General features: G+C 47.2%; 1 protein-coding gene across 6 annotated transcripts in view; it reads right to left on the bottom strand.

Annotated features, from left to right (window-relative positions):
• The window catches only part of BCAS3 (BCAS3 microtubule associated cell migration factor), a 301,210-nt gene that overhangs the window by 11,919 nt on the left and 269,782 nt on the right, over positions 1-19,509 (bottom strand). For 4 of the 6 annotated variants that reach the window (XM_042830111.1, XM_042830112.1, XM_042830110.1 and 1 more), the window contains exon 23: positions 5,540-5,707. In XM_042830111.1, coding sequence (XP_042686045.1) covers positions 5,540-5,707 — 168 coding nt within the window. Of the gene's footprint in view, positions 1-5,492; positions 5,708-19,509 lie in introns of all 6 variants that reach the window. The other 2 variants (XM_042830114.1, XM_042830115.1) reach the window with 1 other exon arrangement.

The raw sequence follows: 19,509 nt of genomic DNA, 5'->3' as shown, positions 1-19,509 counted from the left end.
GCATGTGGGAAACAAGTGACAAAAGCACATCGAGATGTGCGCAGTGCAAACGCTGCTCTTCTCATCTGGCACTTCAAAAATGGCGGCTCCTCAAGAGCCCTGAAGTTTCATTTTTGTTTTTTTTTTTTTAAAGAGTCTCATCCAAATAAACCTTTTGTAGGAAGAACATCGAGCTCTTAGACTTAATTGAGGGGGTAATTTAATCTCTGACCCTGGGATGAATATTCCAAAAGTTCAAAGGCTGCTTTTAGCATCGATGTTATTTGATATGCCACTGTGTTTGCTGCCTGAGCTGATTTTGCATTGAACCTATGCAGAAATCTCTTTGCAGAAATGCTTTTCAAAAGGAAAACCAATTGATCTGTGCTCTTGCATTCCCCACATCTGAGTTAGGACCGACACCAACTGGAGGGAGAGAAGGGAAAAAAACCTTAGAAAGACTAGAAGGAAGAGGAAAGAAAAGAGGAAGAAAGGAAGGAAGGAAGGAAAAGCACCAAGTGAAGCTCCTGCTTGCCAAGCTTGGAGATGCCAGGAGCTGCATGAGGCTCTGGGCCGTGGCGACCATCTGAGGGACAGCCACAGCTCAGCCCTGCATGGCTGCCGGGAGCCAGAACGGCCGGAACGCGGCTCCTGGTGCTCGGACGGGCATTCCCTACCAGCAACTCTAATTAGCTCCACTTACTTACACCCCATTAATCAGGTTAAAGAGTTTGCTTCAACATATGAGCCTCCTTCATTGCATTAGGAGTTTGTTGATGACATCTGGAAGGAATCCAGAAGGTTCCTACGCAGGGCCTGTGCAGGGCTCTGCTGCGCTCACACCTCCGCTGCCGCTGCCGTGCCACTGCTGGTAGCTGACACTGTTTTCAGGGGGTTTTGAAAGTGAAAATAAATAGGGTTTGTTGCTGCTGTTTCTTTCTTTTTTTTTTTCCCCAAAGGAAAACAAAGGGCTTGAAAGACCTTGCTTTTCATGTTGTAGAGAGTCTTTGGCTCTTGTGGGTTTTATTCATCACAATGGTGCCACAGTTGTATCTTTCCCTGCTCAGAACCAGTAGCATGGGTTGTGAGATGCAAAACTCGAGTGTTCCTGGTAGAAAAAGCAGAGGCTGACAGTTGCAGCAGCACAAGCATTGCACACAAAGTCTGCAGCATTGCCTGTCCTGACAGTAACCTGCACAGTGATGTTTACTTATTGCATATATTAAAATTCTCCATAGGAAACTTGGGTGTTGTGTGAAGCCTCCTGAAGAATGAATCTACCCTGCTGTCACTGTGCTGTGAGCTTCATAGTAATAAGCCTGGGAAGATGTAGGGAATGGGTTTTGATTTGCTAAGCCATGTGACAGTGGAGCACACCCAGAGGAGCACAGTGGAGCTTGAGGGAGCACCTCTCCTTAGGGCCACAGCTGCAGTTTCATGCTCCATTCCGCTGCTCAGCAGCCAGGGAGTTCAGATCCACTGCTTTTCTTTAAGGCCAGCCTACGCCTAAAGTGGATGTGGTCAAAGACTTCATGAATTCGGGTTCTTGGGATGTACACAGACCCTCCCAAGCTATGCCTCTATGGGAAGAAACCACACCAGCAGCACGGTGCAAGAGGAATCTGTCTCGTCAGGTTCAGCACAGAAATGGGGCTGCAGAACTCGTCCTCCATGGGTGTAGTTCAGAACACATCCTCTCCACCAGACTGTAAAGGCCTGGCCCCATGTTACAGCTGATTTTCAGTACTGTGCCTAGAGATGACCACAGTACATTTGAAAGTGTAAGAAATGTACTTGTTGAAGGACTACATAAGAGAATTTACTGATTATGGCATTTCTGGGCTCCTGGACTGGAGATTTCTGTGTGTCCAGTTTGAGAACTGTCCCTTGGAAGCACAGTTTCATAAATCACAATACTAGCTTTGCTTTTGTTATTGAAAATGCAGTGTGGAGCTCCAGCACATACTCAGAAACTATACTGCAAATGTAAACACGCAGCTGCTTGAAAACAAAGCTTTGCAAGCAAGAGGTCACTGACCACTAACATTTGGTGAGTAGATTTTCAATTATTTTTTTTTCAGTTAGAGTTTGGCAGAAAGTGAAACAGCAAAAACATATTTTTGCATCTTTGCCAACTTATGCCTCCTTTGGAATTAAATGTGTATCCAGGCTGACAGCTTATGTACAGCAGACTCCACTTAAGATAGACATGGGTCGTCTGGATAATTGCATAACATGGAGCAAAGCTGGTTTCCCAATCAAGTCAACTAGCTGGATGACTGGAGTTATCATTTAGGTCAGAAGGAAAGTAGACTTTTTGGGGGTCATTTTCCAGACCTGATTCTTCTCCCATCCACAGTCCGACAGCCCTTGGCAACCAGCCGGAGTCAGGGATGGGAAGGACCTGTCAGGCCATCTAATTCCCCTTCCTTGCAAAGGCTGGATTATGACTCACGCTTTTTTGTGTCCTCCAGCTTGATGTTTCCTATATAACCAACTTTTGGGTGATTTCTGCCACAGTCAGTAGCTTGGGGTGCTGAACCAGTGTGCTGCTGCTGATCCAGCTTTGCAATGCAATGGGGTAGGTAAGGAACAAAGATACCATTAATATCTGCTTCCCAAAGTGGTCTGGGTACTATGAGCATGTGCTTCCTCTGCACTACTGCTGCATATCAGCCCTGATTACTATATAAATCTACATGTCAGCTATGTCCTAACAGTTAAGGCATTAAAAGAATCTATTTATCTCTTGCCACTAAGTGCATGTCAGGCTCAGCTGAGCACTTGATAAAGTCTCAGTGTCCATCCAATTGCCCATTTTTTCTTTGTCCACACTGTGGACCTGAGCACTAAGCAAGCATGTACTTTCAAATTCAGAGTTAGATATCTGACTATGTTTCAGTTCAAAAAAGACTTTGTAAATTCCACTAATGTGTTTAAGGTCTAAAAAGAGTTAAAGGAGCAGAAATAAGGGTTAAAGGCATGCATAACTCCAAGCTACAGTAAGTCATTTTAGGATAATTAGAGTGAGGTTCATAAATTACATAATTTTGAGTCCAATGTAGAAATGTAATTACTGTCTTTGGAAGCAGTACCAACACAGAAATCAACTACCAACAAGCAAATTTATGGCATCCTCTCTGCTGAGCTCCTTGCTATCGTTTCACTGAGGTGAGTGGGTGGAAGGGAATCCAGAGGAGGAAGAGCTGGGCCAGAAAACAGAATGTTTTCCGAAGATAAATTCAATTCAGCCTGCGCTTGTAAGTGATTTGGGGGAAGTTAAAACTATCCTACTTGTTAGGAGCCAACAAAGACACCTCTTCTTTGCAGCAGGGGTACCGTACCTCCAAACTTATCTTTTCCCATTTATTAAGCAGCAGACAGATGCTAGTGCTTTAATGCGATCTCCAGTTTGACAAACGGCCGCTGGCAGCCTGCCGGGAGCGCAGTCACGCATGTTGCATGAGCAACAGTCGACTCCCTGAGCAAGTGCAGCTTTCCAGGTATCAGCAGAGCAGGAGAGAACTTTTTATGGGCATCTGGTTAAGAAGAACAGTTCAAGAGCTGCTAGGGAATGGAAGTGGAAAGGGCATGGGAGTTCACAGCCTTATCACTAGGTTTCCTCGGCTGCACTGAGTCACCACATGCCCATATCCTAAGAATAATGTGCGTTAGTGACAGAGAGAATCCCACAGCAGGCAGAAGAACACAGAGCATAACGGCAGTGTGAGCAGGGCAGTGGGATGGGGTGAGCTGGGTCAGTGCTCATGTTACTACTGTGCGACGGTGATTACATTTGCTGCTTTGAGATGGCATCTATCCTACACTCATGATGAGGATTTATGTGTCTAAAGCAATAGCAGGGGGAAATCTTAGCTGATTGATGGCATCTCTGTAGACAGTCCCCTTCTGTTCTTTACACCCGCAGTATTCTGAGCTTATAACAAAGAAGTTGGCACTCACTGGTGTCAGCTGGCTTGCACTGGTGAAAATGGAAGGAAAATACAGGAAGGAAAATACCCTGACAAAGTCCTTGTTTTGCAGTGCAATATAAAGTTTCTGGGGCAGTCAGTAACCTCAACTTGTCACATCTAGATAGCTTCAGTTTGCAGAGAAATTATTCCCTTGACCTTTCCCCTCAGGTACCCAACCTGAGGGGAGCCAATCCATCTGAGGAAGTTCATTCTGCTCGCAGTATGGGTCACTAAGTGATGAAATAAGTGCATTTCTCCATTTGCACAGCCTGGTTTTCCATCTTCACAGCCCTTTGAAAACAGGAGCCTCTTAAACTCCACACCTGCAATGTGAGGCATCTCTATTCCCACTGCAGTGATGGAGCAACCATGGGCATGTTCAGCGCCTTGTCCAAGGCAGCAAACTACCGAGAACATGCACCAGATTTGTAACCGAGACCCATACTTAGTGCTCAGTTCAACCTTTCTGTTAATACTGAATCTTAAACCATCCCATAACTGTATCTTTTTCAGCAGTAGCACTACAGAGGAAAGAGTTTGAGAAATGACAAGCTGGGGTAGAAAGGGTGATCTGCACCCCGCGGCAGCTTGCTTATTGCTGCCTGCACCTACATGCAGGGACTTCAACTGCTGATTTTCCATCTCCTCCAATCAGTGGGAGGTGGTAGCAGTGTGGTGACCTGCTACGATTCTGTGAGTTGCAAAGTGAGGGACAAGCCCTGATGGGAAAGCCCTTGAGCCTCTTCCAGCTGGAGCAGCGAAGAGCTAAGAGTGCTCACAGCAGGGCAAGGAAGAGCAACTCCTGCCCTACGCAGCCTCTCTGTGATGTCAGGAGGTTGGCATAGCCCTACATTACTGCTTGAGTTCCTCCTTTCCTCCTTCCCAGGCAGTCTGCCAAAAGAGTGACAAGTGAGCTGGCAGCTGACGTTAGAAGCCACCATGGCTGTGAGCTGCTGGTCACAACACAAACGGTGCACACATCAAAGATGGGCCTAGACCTTTTACTAGAGGGCATTTTTAACACAAGTCAAAATTAATGGAGACAATAAAACCACAACAACTGAGCTTTCACATTTCTGAACATCTCCTACCGCTGGGCCCCTTCTGAGCAGCATAATCTCTGACGTGCCATTCCATTTACTTAAACAGATGATATAATTTATCAATATAATGGACACTGATGAAGATGGATTAATTTGGATTACGGAACCAGTTTCACAACGGCTCTATTCAGGACACAAAATTAGGATGTGTGCAATTATGACATTGTTTGGATCAGCGTGGGCAAGGGCAGCAATCTGCACAGAGCCTGGCGACGCTCCTGTGTTGGCTGGGGAGGGAGGAGCATCCTCATCACCGCAGCAGGGCCAGGGAGCTTAAAGCCAGCATTTTATTTCAAGTCCCTTTAGGCCTCCCTGACTACATTTATGTGACCTAGCAGCGGCTTCTGACTTTTCTCACACCGAGACCCCCGTAAAGTCAGAGGTAGAGCGCAGAGGAAAAAAGAGAAGCAAAGCTTAAAATAAAAATAAAAATCACCATTGGGTGAGATGTACGTGATCTCTGATCACACCTCTTCTTTGTACCTGTTCCTGATCCCACTATGTCCCTGCTGGGGGATTCGCACATCGCATCGGCCAGGCGCTCCCGGAGGCCCTCGTCAGTGTGCTCCATGGAAGACATGTGACGGAGACCGAAGTTCTCGGGCCAGCTCCCGCACACCTCCAGCAGGGTCACGCTCCGGTCAAAGGCACCTTCAACAAACAAATGGGAGATGTTCGGGAGACCCTGGGACCACAGCACTTCCATCTATAATACTTATGGCATTTGAAAGAAAGAAGGTCTCGCGTTTGGAGTTCCTGAAAAGCTAATTTTTGCATGTTAGTTAAAATGTTGGCGTTAACAGCACCGGAGGAGCAAGCAGGGACCCAGGTACGTGGAAGCTTTAAGCAAAAATGTTAAATTGCAAACACAGACAGTTCTGGTCTCTTGATAGCGAGAGCTGGGAAAAGCTCCCAACCAGCATAATGACCCCACCAGCACTCCAACCAGTCACTGCAATCAGAACAAGGACCCCAATGCAAATGGCAAGAGAATCAGGAATTGTAAAAAAACCTGCAGAGGTTATTAAGTACATTAGACAAGTAGAAATCAGTCTGAAAGTTGATTTGTCTTCCACTGCTTTGCTGTTGAGCACCTTCCCCTGTGCTCCGCTGGCCACAAACTGCAGTTTCTGTCCCATTCTTGCTCTTGTGCAGAGTTGCACCGGTGAGGGAAAGGCAACCAGCCTGCTTGCTTTGTTTGGTGCTTGAGGTATAGATACTGAAGGAAAACAGCGAGCCCTGCTTTCAGCCTGGCGGTGTGGATTTTCTGTCCCTGCACTGAGAAATGTTACCTGAAACTGGAGCTAACAGAGACCCTTTCATCAGCAGAGCTTTACCAGGATGCTGGCTACGATGGAGCGCATGCACCTACAGAGACACTGAAAGGAACCCTTTGGCTTACAGTTATCACCTCATTCACAGCAGTATAAGATGCTCTGCCGAATGCAAAGATTAGATCCTGAATTCAAGATCACTTCGAAGTACAAATTAAAATCATTCTGCTTTGCTGTACAGCAAGTCTTTTGCAGAGGCTTCTGAAGCCATTCCCACTTGGAGCAAGGCTGCAGTCAGGTTTTGTTGCTTCAAGCACATACCGTTTACCCCACTATTAGGTAACTGAATACGCAGTATTTATTGTGCCTGGTTTCTGCCAGCCTGCAGAGGGGAAAAAAAAATGCAAATGCCAATGTTTCTCAAAGTTAAAAGTACATGAAACACGTCCTTGTTATCAGGCCTTTGGTTTTCCCCTTTGATCAGCCGTCAGAAACTATCTACACTTGTGCTCTGTGACTGTACAGCTTCACAGCACACTCTCTGCCACTGACAGGTGGTAATAGAAAGGGTGAGAGACCGAGCCCTGCGGCAGGCGTCCCTTCCTCTGATAACGTCCAAAGTACCGGGTGATAACCGTTAGTAAACACTCGGGCAGCCGGTTAATCCATACATCAGCAAAGAGGGGCAGATAATTCTGAACTCTAATGGCACGGACAAAAGCACAAGGGCTGGCATCCAGGGATTTATATGGGCTGCAATGGTGACTTCTGGCTCCTGAATTTCATCAGCGCGCACAGCTTTGATTTATCTCCCTGCCTGGCTGCAGAGTAGATTCCTGGCACTAGAAAACCATCAACACTGAAATGGACCTCTACAAAATGGGACCGTGGCTCTCGTGAGATACACGCACTTGAACTCTGGATGAATCCCAGTTTGAACTGAGAGGAGGAATGACCAAATATTTCAACTTTTAATGGGTCTTTGGATTTATAAGGTTACTTCAGTCTCCTAATTTGTTTAAAGGCAAGGGTTCTTGAAGCTTGTTTGAGAAAATGCAGCGAGGAGGCTAAGTAATTTCTATTATGTCTGAGTCTCTGCAACATTTCCACGTTGTCAGCCATCCTTGCTGCAGGAGGAAAAGCAAAATTTGGTCTTTTTTGAAGCCTCCTTTTTCAAGTCATCCTTCATAGGGATTTGTGAGACCCCAAGACCCCGCTCTGCTCATACCTCAGGAGCCTGCTGATTTTGGGTGCTCTCCATAAGGCTGTTCATGTGCCCTCCTGCCTATCAGGGGCTTCTAACTCCGCTCCCCACACCCAGCAGGGCAGTGATGAGCTCGCACTGCTGTGCCAGAAACACCGATGAGAAATCTCTTCTCTGCTGGGGTCTGCTCTTATTTTGAAAGTGAGAAATGGGAGCATTTCTGCTCCTATAAGCAGACATATGAATAATAAGGCAAATGGCTTTTGAAGCTCTGCCAAGCTGACTGCATACGTGTACAAGGAGAAACTTCGGAGAGTGCTGGTCTCTGGTTCCAGAGATACTTGAGTGAGAGCAAAGGAGACAAGTGTAGCGTTACCTCTGCAATCAGGGCCAGGAGCTGCCAAAACTTCTTAGCAGCAACGTGTGAGGCGCAAGTGTTAATGTAGATGCAGGTTGGAGGGATTAACTGCACAGAAAGCTTTCTTGTAAAAAACCAAAAGGCTGCTGACACTCAGGTTTTTATCTTCCCTCCCTTTGCACTCCCTTTCCGTGTTACGAGCACAGGTCTGGCAGCATCATTCCCATCTGGGTGTCCTGTCACAATTCCCCAACTTGCTGCAGGGAGAAAGGGACTTTGCTCAGAGCAGGCAGGTCCCACACAGCACCAAGCACTGCCTCCATGCCCCTCCTATGTAAAAAAAAAAAAAAAAAAAGAAAAGAAACACAAAAATCTGTTTTGGGAAAAATGAGACTGATTAGGAGAGCTTTTCCTATGCTTTTTGCTGCTGCACCGACAGTCGGCAGAAGTATCAGAGAGAAATCATTTTTATCATTCTGATTCATCCTGGGTATTTTTACACCTTGGGAAATTCTCCTGCCAAGTGCCTGAAACCGCAGACGGGCCAGTTACTCCCCGGAGCCTCTGGGTGCTTTGTCCTACATACATCACTAGCACCAGCACAAGGGCTAATGGTATTAAACTTAAACTGATAGTGGCTAACCCTATCTTTGCTATTTATTAAATTGTAATCTCTCTCTGGCTGCCTCGCTCTCCCTTTGTCAGTCCCAGCATCTCAGCTGATAACGTATCAAATTTCTCATCGTCGGCCAGAGGGAAGTGTACAAATCAGTCTCAGGGCAGCGTCCCTCTCCCCAAATCCCACTGCTGCAGACCTGGGATTACAAAGGCTGAAGGGAGGCAGGTGGCTACAGGTACATCCCCGACCAACTGCTGAAACCCTACAGCCAGCCATGGGTGCACGACCCCGCTGTGTGACAGCTGGCCCTTCTGCTGTCCCCAAAACTGGCACCCGATGGTGGAGCCACTTCCACCTGCAAGCAGCAATCTGTGCAGAAACAACTCAAAGCAAATCAGGTGCTACTGTAGTCAAGCAGCTACTTGTGAAATCCTGGTGAAACCTCACTGAAGTCCCTGAAAAAAAATGGCACCGGCTAAATGTGTGTGAGTGCTTCAGCCCACGGCGCGGTGCTTTCAGGCTGGCAGGATGTTTCCTTCTCCCCTTATTTACTGAAGTTGAAATCGGGTGGAAATGAAGAGCATCGGCAGCTCTGTGCCATGCCCCCTGCCTCCCAGACCCACTGCACTACAAACACAAACCAACGTCAAACCAAACGAAAGGGAACAAGCAGAAACCTTGGCTTAAACATTTAGGTCAAAAGTGCTCTGTGTTGCAATCCCGGCGTGTTTAGCTTTCCCTTGCCCCAAACACTCCCAGCTGATCCTGCTCCATACACAAAACTTTCCCATTAAAACCCATTTCCTCCCAGTACCAATCTCCCACCCATGTCCTCCCACTGATGTCGGCCTCCCAGCAGAGCTGCTCTGAATGCAGCAGTGCAGGATTGGGCCCTATATCCTTCTGCCCAACACGCCTCATGCGGTCCTCATGGCAGAGGCTCTGCCATCACTCATACCAAATTACCTTGCTTAGAAGCACAGGATTTGTCTTTCACATTGCAATTGTTTCAGGGCTTTTAATAGAAAAGGAAAATAAATTCTATAGAAGGAAAGAAAAACACCCCAGCCTTGGAAGCTTCCCTTTGTTTCACAGCTAGCCTTAGCGACAGAGGCTGAGAAAACCAGGTTATTTTCTCCTCCGAAAAATCTAGTGCTAAGAAGTATTTTTACAAAAGATTTTAATGCCTCTAGTATGTTATTTTTCTAAGTCAAAACAGCCAAGCTAAATCTTTCACCATAGCGCTTTAATTCGAAAGCCAGGGGAAATTTTTTTCATTAAACCTCTGGACGGCTTTGTTTAAAGTATGAAATCAAGTAGCTCCATTTCCTGTCTTCTGAGGAACAGTAAATCAAAAAGGGAACGTTCTCCAAAAATACAGTAATGGTTCTATTAAAGAGCTTGACAGTTTTGAGCCTCACCTTGCATATTGCAACATAGGTGTGAGCAAAAATAACTGAGTAAACAGCAAAGGAAACGATCTGTCCATTTTAAGCAATGGAAGATGCATCCGAGAAGATGTAGGCTGGGTGCTGCTGTGCTGGATGTGGAGGAGCAGAGGGGATGCACTGAGCTGCCCAGCGCCACCTCAGCTGCGAGCGAGAGCCCTGTGGGATGTTAGAAACCAAGCATGGAAACTCCTTGCCCAGAGCAGTGAGTCAAATTATAACAGCCCATTTAAATGTGAGTGCCTGAACTTTCCTACAAGGTTTGCCAACTTGCTTCCATGCCGTGGGGAATGCCACGGAGCACTGCCTGGGAGCTGCACAGATCCCCTCCCTGGCTGCGGTGGGAAGGGATGCTCAGACCTGCAGTGCCCTGTGCTGCTGCCCGTGCTCTGTGCTGATCCCTGCTGGGCAGGGCACGTCCCGGCTGGCGACTGCCACAACTCAGCCATGTCCAGCTGTGAACAGAGGTGTGTGTGCTGACCGCTGCCCCTGGACACGATGGCAGGAGCGAGAGCCTTTGCGAGGAACTTCCTTACCACTGTCCCTCCCACAGTGTTTTTTTGCAGAACTGCTCGCTTCCGCCATGAACAGAGCATTATTCACCAGCTCTGTCTCCTGCAAAGGCATTTCACTTACGGAGCCTTCTGCTGGGATGCCCGATCTCACGGGCAGTGAACACTCAAATCCCACTGGACTTTGGGATGAGCGCTGCTGCGAGGCTCCCGCGTGCCTTCTGGGTGCACAGCAGCTTGCAAACAAAAACACCTCTTAGTGCTCTGCCACTGGTTCTAAATGGGTTCCAAGCAAAGGCGCAGCATTGGGACAAAGGAGCTGGCAGTGCATCGCAGTGTCCAGGCCTGCATGGTGAAAGCTTTGGACTGCCTCACCTTCCTCCTCCTCCTGCTCAGCTCCTTCCCCCTGCACGAAGGGTTAACCCCGGGCTCAGGGTGAGTGTTTTGGGCCCAGGAATGGGGCCAGTGATCACAGCCACGGTGAAGGCTTTCGAACGGAGGGAAGAGCCTGTGATTTTCAGAGCTGGAACAGTGAGATGTTTTTATAAATACATAAATCTTTTCAAGGAAAAACAAATATAAGGGAAAGAATGTAAACATTATTGTAAAATGCATAATAAAACGTCTGCTGTTTGTTAATTTTGCTCCTTATTATCCAGTCTATCTCTGCCTCCGATGTTGAAACATCGATGTTGCCTTATTTTTTTTTTAAACTCCCTTATTCATTTAAAAATAGTTTCCTGCATGTTATATGAATAAGCAAAACCTAAGGTCCTAAATCCAGGAGAACTTTGAAGTATGAAACCCACGGTCTATGGGAACTATGTTTTCATTAATCAAAGTAGATGTTTCTAAAGCCATCAGATTTATCATGACTGGATTTCATATGTGAAACCCAATATACACACAGACATACACTGCTTGTCCTTTCGGATTAGCTCTGACCTTTTACTCTCCTTTCTGAAGGATCTGCCTTTCCTCAGAGCAAGGCTGCCCCGCGTTACCATCAGCCAAAGGAGCCTTGACGGAGGACGCGTCCAACTTCCAGCTCTGCGTCTGGGCTAAGGTCAGAACACAGATGATTAAATGCATTTGCTACAGCTGCCTTTGCCTCGGATGCTCCCTGAAATTTGCTCCACGCCAACCCGGTGGGATCGAGGGACCTGCGTGTCACCACCGCACTGACCCCAAGCACCCGTGTAGCACCGCAGCTCTGACCCCAAGCACCCACGTGGCACCACAGCACTGACCTGAAGCACCCATGTGGCACTGCTACACTGAACGCAAGTGCCACAGCCAAGCTCAGACTCCCCACGTTGGCGGAAGGACAAGGCAAAGAGCCATGGCAGGATGCGATGCCCCTCCAGTGCAGGACTTCAAGGGTAAAAGCCAAGAAATGGGGCTCTGGGGCTGTCTGTGCTGTCACTTTGTGGTACAGAGGCTGGCTTTGCCATCTTGCAGAAGGTGGAGATGAGCGCTGGCTCTGCCATGGGGACAGGGTGACTACAGTAGAACTGGATACCATTTTAAGAACAAAATATCCCTTTGATAATAAAATAAATTATCAGGGAAAATATTCTTTTCCTCTGGAATAGCAAGATTCTTGCCTATTTTAACTCTTTACAGCTTTGGAACATCAGAACGCCTGCAAAATATCCAGAATGCTACAAGCAGTGCCAAGCTGCCCCTAGAGCCGAGCGTGTCTCCAACCCAATGCTCATGGAGCTTCCCATAGCCGGGTGCCTCTGCATGGGGCTGTGGGCATGGGGTGGCTGTGGGCCATGCCCTGCACACCAGACACTCCACCTGGTGCTCCTGCAACCTCCAGCTCTGGAAATTTCATTAAAAAAGGATTCACAAGAGATCTGCGGCACTTTTTAGTTTTAGCGGAGTTGGAAGTGTTTTCTTGTGGTATTCACATACTTATAATTCTCAGTCCTGGCTAAAATTAGAAAATCCAGAGACTTTTTTTCTCCTGGTGAAATTTCCCACTCTCACAGACTCAGGACTTAGTTAAGCTTACAGCAAGTTGATGGCTGAGATTTGCAACAGTGCTTCAGAAATTTACCTGCACTGTAAACTCCATTACATCTTAGCAAAGGCATTTTTAGCCTCTATCTCGCTTTGCTTCCCACCTGAATAAAACCTGCAGTTTTACAATGCTCCAGTCTCTACATTGGCTCCATTGGTAAAAACTGTAAGACACAGGGAGGATCCACCTGTGATACACAGGTATGATCCTTATTGGCTTCCCATCCACAGGACAAGGCAATTCCCAACTTTGTGTGGCTGTCTGCAGCCCTGCGCTGCCCCAGTGCCCTCATCTCACAAGGCAGAAATTGCCCAATTCTACTGGAGGGACTTGAGTTATCTACTGCTACTTCCTTTAAGAAAACAGCAAGACTTATGGTGCTTGCTATCAATCTTGTGGCACACGCAAACACACACATGTACACACGTACACAGGACACAGACCACGAAGGGCCCACGTCTGCCCATGTGTAAGGAAAGGCCTGACAACTCACTGGGGTTTTCCAGATAACCAGGCTCTTATGTTACACTTTGAGACACAAGTGTGGATTTGTCACATTGCTTGAGAATTAGTGGTAACTCTCTGAGCCAGGGAATTTAATTCTGATTGTTTCGTTTGAATTAAAAAAATCTTAGTGTTGAAAAAACATTGGAACTGTGCTATATACTAATATATCACTCACTCTGTAACAGGAGAATCTTTTTTTGTGTGTAATAGAAACAGAGAATGTAATGCTTGGAAAGGCCAACTCCATCCGGGCTGCAGTGATGGCATGGGCCAGTTGCTGCCCAGCAGCACAGCACACCCAGCCCCGCACCCCGGTGTCAGCAAGCACTGAGCACTTGTGGTTTCCAGCCCCTGTGCAGAAACCGTTGTATCTGAGTCTTTTGTAGTAGGGGTTTCCATGTCAGTAAAGCAGCTCCCTGCCAGACACCCATGACTGAGGAGAAATACCATTCTTCTGATGCTTTGTGCAGCAAATCCCCCTGTGTTAACATTCGGTGTATCAGAATTGCATCTAATACCAGGTGCGCAGCCTGCTGTAACCACAGCTTCCCCGCTCATATTCTGCAATACTTCACAAACAGCAGGAGATGGATCCCGATACTGAACTGGAGTGACAGAGATGCCCGTGTTCAGGGCTGATGTAAGAGCACAGTGCTGCCAACATCAAAACTGCTTTGGAAACTCACTCTTGCTACTGAGCTACCGAGATCAGTGAATGGAGGCGAACATACAAAACATACCCACAGCCAAATCCTACGAGCTATGAGCACTGAAACAAGGAGTTGTGCTGCTCACAGGCAGGGAGAGCTGGAAGACTGAGGTGCAGCCCCCAGGGCAGCAGCAGGTCAGTGCCCCAACAGGCCATGCCAGACGGAGTTGGAAGGAGCCGTGCAGTGCTGAGCAGACAAACCTACCGAGCTCCGGGCGATCTGGAAATGGCCCAACCCAAGTCTGTATGTTCCTCCAAGAACATTAAGAAAATGTGTTTCTTTAAGGACTAGAAGGAAATGTGAAATTTTATGTTTAGAAAATAATAAAAATTTGAAAAACATTCAACTGGTTTCCATGTAAGCCTTCCAAGTCAGGATAGATAAATTCTTTTGGCCTGATTCTGACTTCATTAAAAGCGTGTGCCAAGCTGCACGAGCTATCTTAGCTCCAACAAGGACTGGACCTACAAAGCACTGAAATCTCTGGTCGCAAGCCAGCTTAAGTATATACTTCATTTTTAGCAAGCAAACGGCCACAGCGACTTGAAGGATCGTATATATATGCTGAAGGTTATGGGTGTGCTCAAATGTGCTCTGGAGCACGGCCAGAGCGCGCGGCGGCTCTCAGCAGCGGGGCTGCATCCCCACTGATGGCTGCAGGATGGAGGGACCCCGTCCACGCGGCCCGACGGCTGCTCCAAACACGCTGCGGAGGTTCTGCCCTTGTCACTTTTGTTATCCATCAGAGCTCTGCTGGCTGCGTAAGGCAGAGTGACACTGCAAGGTGAGATGATGGAGTGAAAAAATTATTGCGGCTGGCGTGTCCTAGCCTACAGCTTTCGGTCACTTAACTCATCGCGCTCTCATCCTCAGACACGGCAGTGTGCAGAGGGCAGGAGGTTCACCCTTCCACATGCCTCCTGTTTGTGCTCAGCAATTTGCAGCAACAACTCCAACCCAAGGAGGACTGAGGCGAGGATGGCTTGCTGCTCTTGGAAGGAGAGAAAGTGGGTACACAGCCCCAGCAAAAGCAAAAGAACCAAGTGTAAGAGGAAGGTCTGGGCATTCATGTTGTGCTGTTAATTCATAAAGTGCAGCGCACTCTGAAGCAGGACAAATGGGTTTTTATAGTCAACATTCTTATTTCTTCCTTCAGGAAAAGCCATTTTGGAGCACTGGCAGCAAGGGCATGCTTTGCTGTGATTTATGGAGCAGTGTAACCTATAATGTAATTTGGGATTGACCATTCAACCAGAAGCCACCGAAAGACCAGAGGAATCAGGGATACAGCAAGAGACAGAGGAACCTCAGCATCTGCACGGCCAAACCTCAATGCCCCAGACCCCTCACTGATCCCATAGGCCCCGTCCCTGCACAGTGCTAGGAAGAACCCTCAAGCTTTTCCCTCCAATCTCCTCTGGGATCAGCAAAGCTCCCCCAGGAGGGCTGGTGCAGCCACCCTGCTCTGCAAACCTTCACAGCATTTAAACCCAGCGATAAACCTGTTCTCTGCCTCACAAAGTCCCTTTGCTGAGCAGGAAAGCCATTCAACCTCACAGGAACCCATAGCTCCATCAGGTACCTTAAGTCCTCGTGCAATCCCTAAATCCCCCTGCAAACTCTCCTTGCCTGCTGGAAATAGCTCGAGATGATCACCATCACGCTGCTGGACACGGCGAGACAGAGTCAGAGTGCTGCAGCCTGCCATGCTGGTGGGCAATAAATATTCCACTGAAATCATAACTCGAGCATATTTTGAAGGATAAACCTGCTAGTAATAACTAGGAATCAAAAGAGAAGATTCTGATTTTTATGCCAGAAAGCTAACAAAAATCTTCAGTGCGTTATAAACAAGTATCTATCATTATAAACTAAGTGCAGCATGTAAAAATCCAAAGATGGAGTTTATTGTCTTTAATGGCTGAGAAATGACAAGTGTGTTTGGTTGAAAAGGAATTTAGAGAGAAGTAGTTCTGTACAAGAACCAAAATCCATCTTAAAAAAAATAAAATCACTGCTGACAGCTTTACAGTAGAATTAAGCCTCTCTGAACTCTCAGAAGTGGGGCTAATCGTGAGGTTCTGGGGAACTCAACACAGAACAGAGATCTGACTATCAGGGGGATCCTCTGGTCACGTGGGAGCTGCTCACATGCCCTCACAGGAGGGAACTCACTCCTGAGATGGCCAAGGAGAGCTGAGAGGTTTGGCAATGGCTGATGGAGACCTGAGAGCAATGCAGTACTTCTGGCATGGGGCTGCCTACATCCAGGCACGGTGCTTCCTGCAGTGGGCAAGCTGAATGGTGGAAGCTGTCCAAGGGGAATCTCTCAGAAACCCTGGACAGCAGCAAAAAATGTGACAAAAAACTTGCCAAATGTTTTAGTGTGCTGCTGAAAGATCAAGGTGGAAAAAGCCTCTGCTCTGGAAGCCCTGGAACAAAGACAGACTTTCCTGGAACGGAGCGCGTAGCTGTTCAAACATAAACCAGCCATCAAGCAGTGAAGCAAAGACACAACAATCACCACTTCACAGACTGAGAGAAAAAGGAAAGGGGGGAAATGAAGCAAAATCTTTGCCAATGCCAGGTACAATCATCTCTCTGTGTGCAGACTGATTTAAATCGAGGGAAAGAGAGAAAAAAAAGTGGGGCATTAAATGAAAAACTACTTTTAAGTGCAACAAGTGAACACGTTGGAAACGCATCCTGGGAGAAGCAGCTTTTCCTAAGCACACCAGCACGACGAGGCACCTCTGATCATTAAAAAGGTCAGCAGAGGCACGAGTGGTTTCCACAGTGCAGCAGGGAAGCGGTGCTGGGGAGCGCTCCAACGCGAGGAGATGGCGGCGCGGCTCTGCTGCCTGTCTGCCGTGTTTATGGATGTTCCTGCTAGCCCAGGCACAGTTTGGGAACATGGATCATAACACTGCTTTTATACCCTATAAAAGCACACTGTGAAGTGATGAGAAATGCGGATTGCTGAGTTGGGCCAGGCGAGTCCGTTATGAAGTAGGAGCATACTTTTCCGTGAGGCATTTTACAATGCAAAGAGTAGTTCTTTTCTTGCTGTGAAAAAAATAAAATAAAATAAAATTGGGACCCCTCCAGAGCATGTGTTTCACAAATCTCCAAAAAGTGGAAAACAAGATTCCAAGAGGAGAAGGGCAGGAGGTGCAGTGAGAGCAGTGGCTGGGGCTGGCCTCCCGCACCCAGGGCAGACAGGGACTCTGCTTCCTGAGCTGCTCACCTGCTGTCTGAGCCTGGGGTTGGACGGGGGCACGCACTGGAAGCCGGTTTCCTCCCTGTGATCCCTCCAGATTTTGTTTAGATGCAACCAAAACAGGAAGTGAGATTAGGGATCTTTTAGACCACCTGCATTTTCTGCTTCCTCAACTCTAGAACTGCCTTCTCGTTCCAAGGTGGGGAATTAGCATCTCAGCACCTCCAACCCCTGACCTCTGTACCTCCACGAAATCAAACGCTGGCTAATTTTCATCTAGTTGGACACTGTTTGAAAACAACAGAGGAAGTGGGATCTATCCTAACTTTCTGTGAAATACTCACACTGGAGAGCTGCCCACTGTGCTGGAAGCGGCTTCCCAAGGCTCAGCACTGCCAGAGCACAAGGAGAGCTGCCCTGTAACGACACAGCCTGCCAGGTGCACATCTCCACGCTCCTCATGGCAACTGTGAAAGCAGCACTACATCTGAACTGCATCATTACAGGTGTTTGTCAGGCGGGACAGAGAAAGCACCACCTGAAGAGGTTGCACCGGTTCCTCCTCCTGCCTTTTTTCTCCATCTGTACAAAGGACGTAGGACAATACAGCTCCTTGCCTCTGTTTTTTCCCTGAAGAAATCGCTGGGAATGGTCTGAGGTCTCAGTAGCAAGTCAGCACAGACCACTGCTCATAGAAGACCTCCTGCAGCTAACAATATGACTTCGGAACACCTTGAAAATCCAAACCAGATGAGTGCTGTGCCCATCTACATCAAAAAGCTGCTGTTTTTCCAGCCATCCTGTTGTTAGGTCAGAAAGCCTTCGCTTCTGCAGGCATCAAAAGTTTTAGAGAGATTTAGAGAAACCATGCTAATACTCATAGCAGTGAAGATAAACAGCCTAAGCCGAACTGGAAATCTCACTGTTCATAAAGAATGAAATTCACCTCCGTGCTGAGAACAGGCACAAGGCCAATATACCATTTAAGATCCATTTTCAGGGCTTAGTATGACTTAAGTGGTGTGCAGAGCCTGGGTTAGCCTTCGGCACGGAAGGGGATTTCACCCATAATGAACGAGAGAGAGCCAACAGCACAACTGCCTGCAGGACCTCTGACAGGCTGACGGCTGCAGGAGCCCCATAATCCAATCGACTCGTAACCACCGAGTCCACCTACCCCTCTCCTAAAAATAATGGGTCCAAGACAAAGGAAGTGGAAATTAGATGCCTGTGGTGAATTGCAGAGAGCCAAGGACCTTATAAGATATCCAGTACTTACATCTACACTTAATTAGGAGTGAAACTGCAGACATGAGACCTCAACATGTGGTATTCACATGTGGGCTCAAAAATGCTGTCAAAGAGAGTTTTCTTCTGGTTAAAACGCTGAGGATATGATGCAGAGAGAAGGCCCAGAGATGGCTGACAGACAGCCCCAGCTGCCTACAGGGCCACGTCGTGCTCTGCCAGCCCTACCGCGGGCTGCTGTGGCTTCCAGGGCAGATGCCAGGCTCTGCCGGCACACCCTGTGCAAGTCAGAGCACTGCAGAGAGATCCCAGGATGTCTTTTGCAAGCACTGATCAAGCAGTTAAACCTAAACAAGGAGAAATCTGAAATTCAGATGTTAGTGTCAAAACTAATAGGAAACAGGACGCAGTTATAATGCACATACAGTGGTCCAAACTCTGTACTCAGTTACAACGCAGTGAGTCCAACACGAGCGCAGGGAAAACGCGTTCTGTTGCACATTAATGAGGAATTTTGTCTCGTAGACTTAAAAATAAACTTGTAACCTTTTCTGACCCTATGTAAAATCCCAGCAAGATTTTCTCCAGGTATGGGCTGAGGACAGAACTGCTTGTTATCCTAATATGATTTGGGCTCAGAGATGCCCACAGCAGAGCAGGGGTCTCCTGGTGAAATCCCATTCCACCAAAGCCAATGGGAGCTGCGTCAAGGTGCTCAGCGAGGGCAGGATTTCACACCACAGCTGTTAAGGGGCACCATTTGCTGAAGAGAAACATAAATTAAAACACAAAAGCTCTTCCAAGGCTATTTTAAACAGATTTTAAAGAAGGTCTGAAACTTAATTAATTGAGTGCAAATATCTGGATGTCATCTTTACACCATTTATGAACAATTCATCACAACTCGTGTTTCTATGACACTGCAGTGAGTTGGACTAGCTCTCCATGCACAAAACCAGAGACATCTGCAAATCGGATTTAAAATCTTTTTTTTTTTTAAAAGGAAAAAAAAAAAAAAAATGATTAAAAGTTGAAGAAACACTTCCATATGGAAGAATCTTACCCCAACAGGTCACCACAAAGACACTTCAAACACAATAAAACAGGAAGCGCTAAAAAAAGCATAGCAGCTCACAAAAACCCCCACAACCTATTCCACAGAAAAAAATATATGTCACCCTGGGTAGCTCTGCACAGTTCAGAAAAACCATTTGGCAGAGTAATGTGTCTTTAATCTGCCCAATTTGCTTATTATAGTAAAGGGTTAGAGGAATTTTCAAGCAGTGGCCAAAAATACTACAATGATCTCCTCCTCTTGAAA

This window comes from Centrocercus urophasianus, unplaced genomic scaffold (genome assembly GCF_019232065.1).
Source record: "Centrocercus urophasianus isolate 14NV4802_14NV808 unplaced genomic scaffold, USGS_Curo_1.0 seq_33, whole genome shotgun sequence".
In the NCBI taxonomy this organism is placed as follows: Eukaryota; Metazoa; Chordata; class Aves; order Galliformes; family Phasianidae; genus Centrocercus; species Centrocercus urophasianus.
Note: the sequence above shows the minus strand (reverse complement) of the source record. Positions and strands in the feature narration are given on the sequence as shown.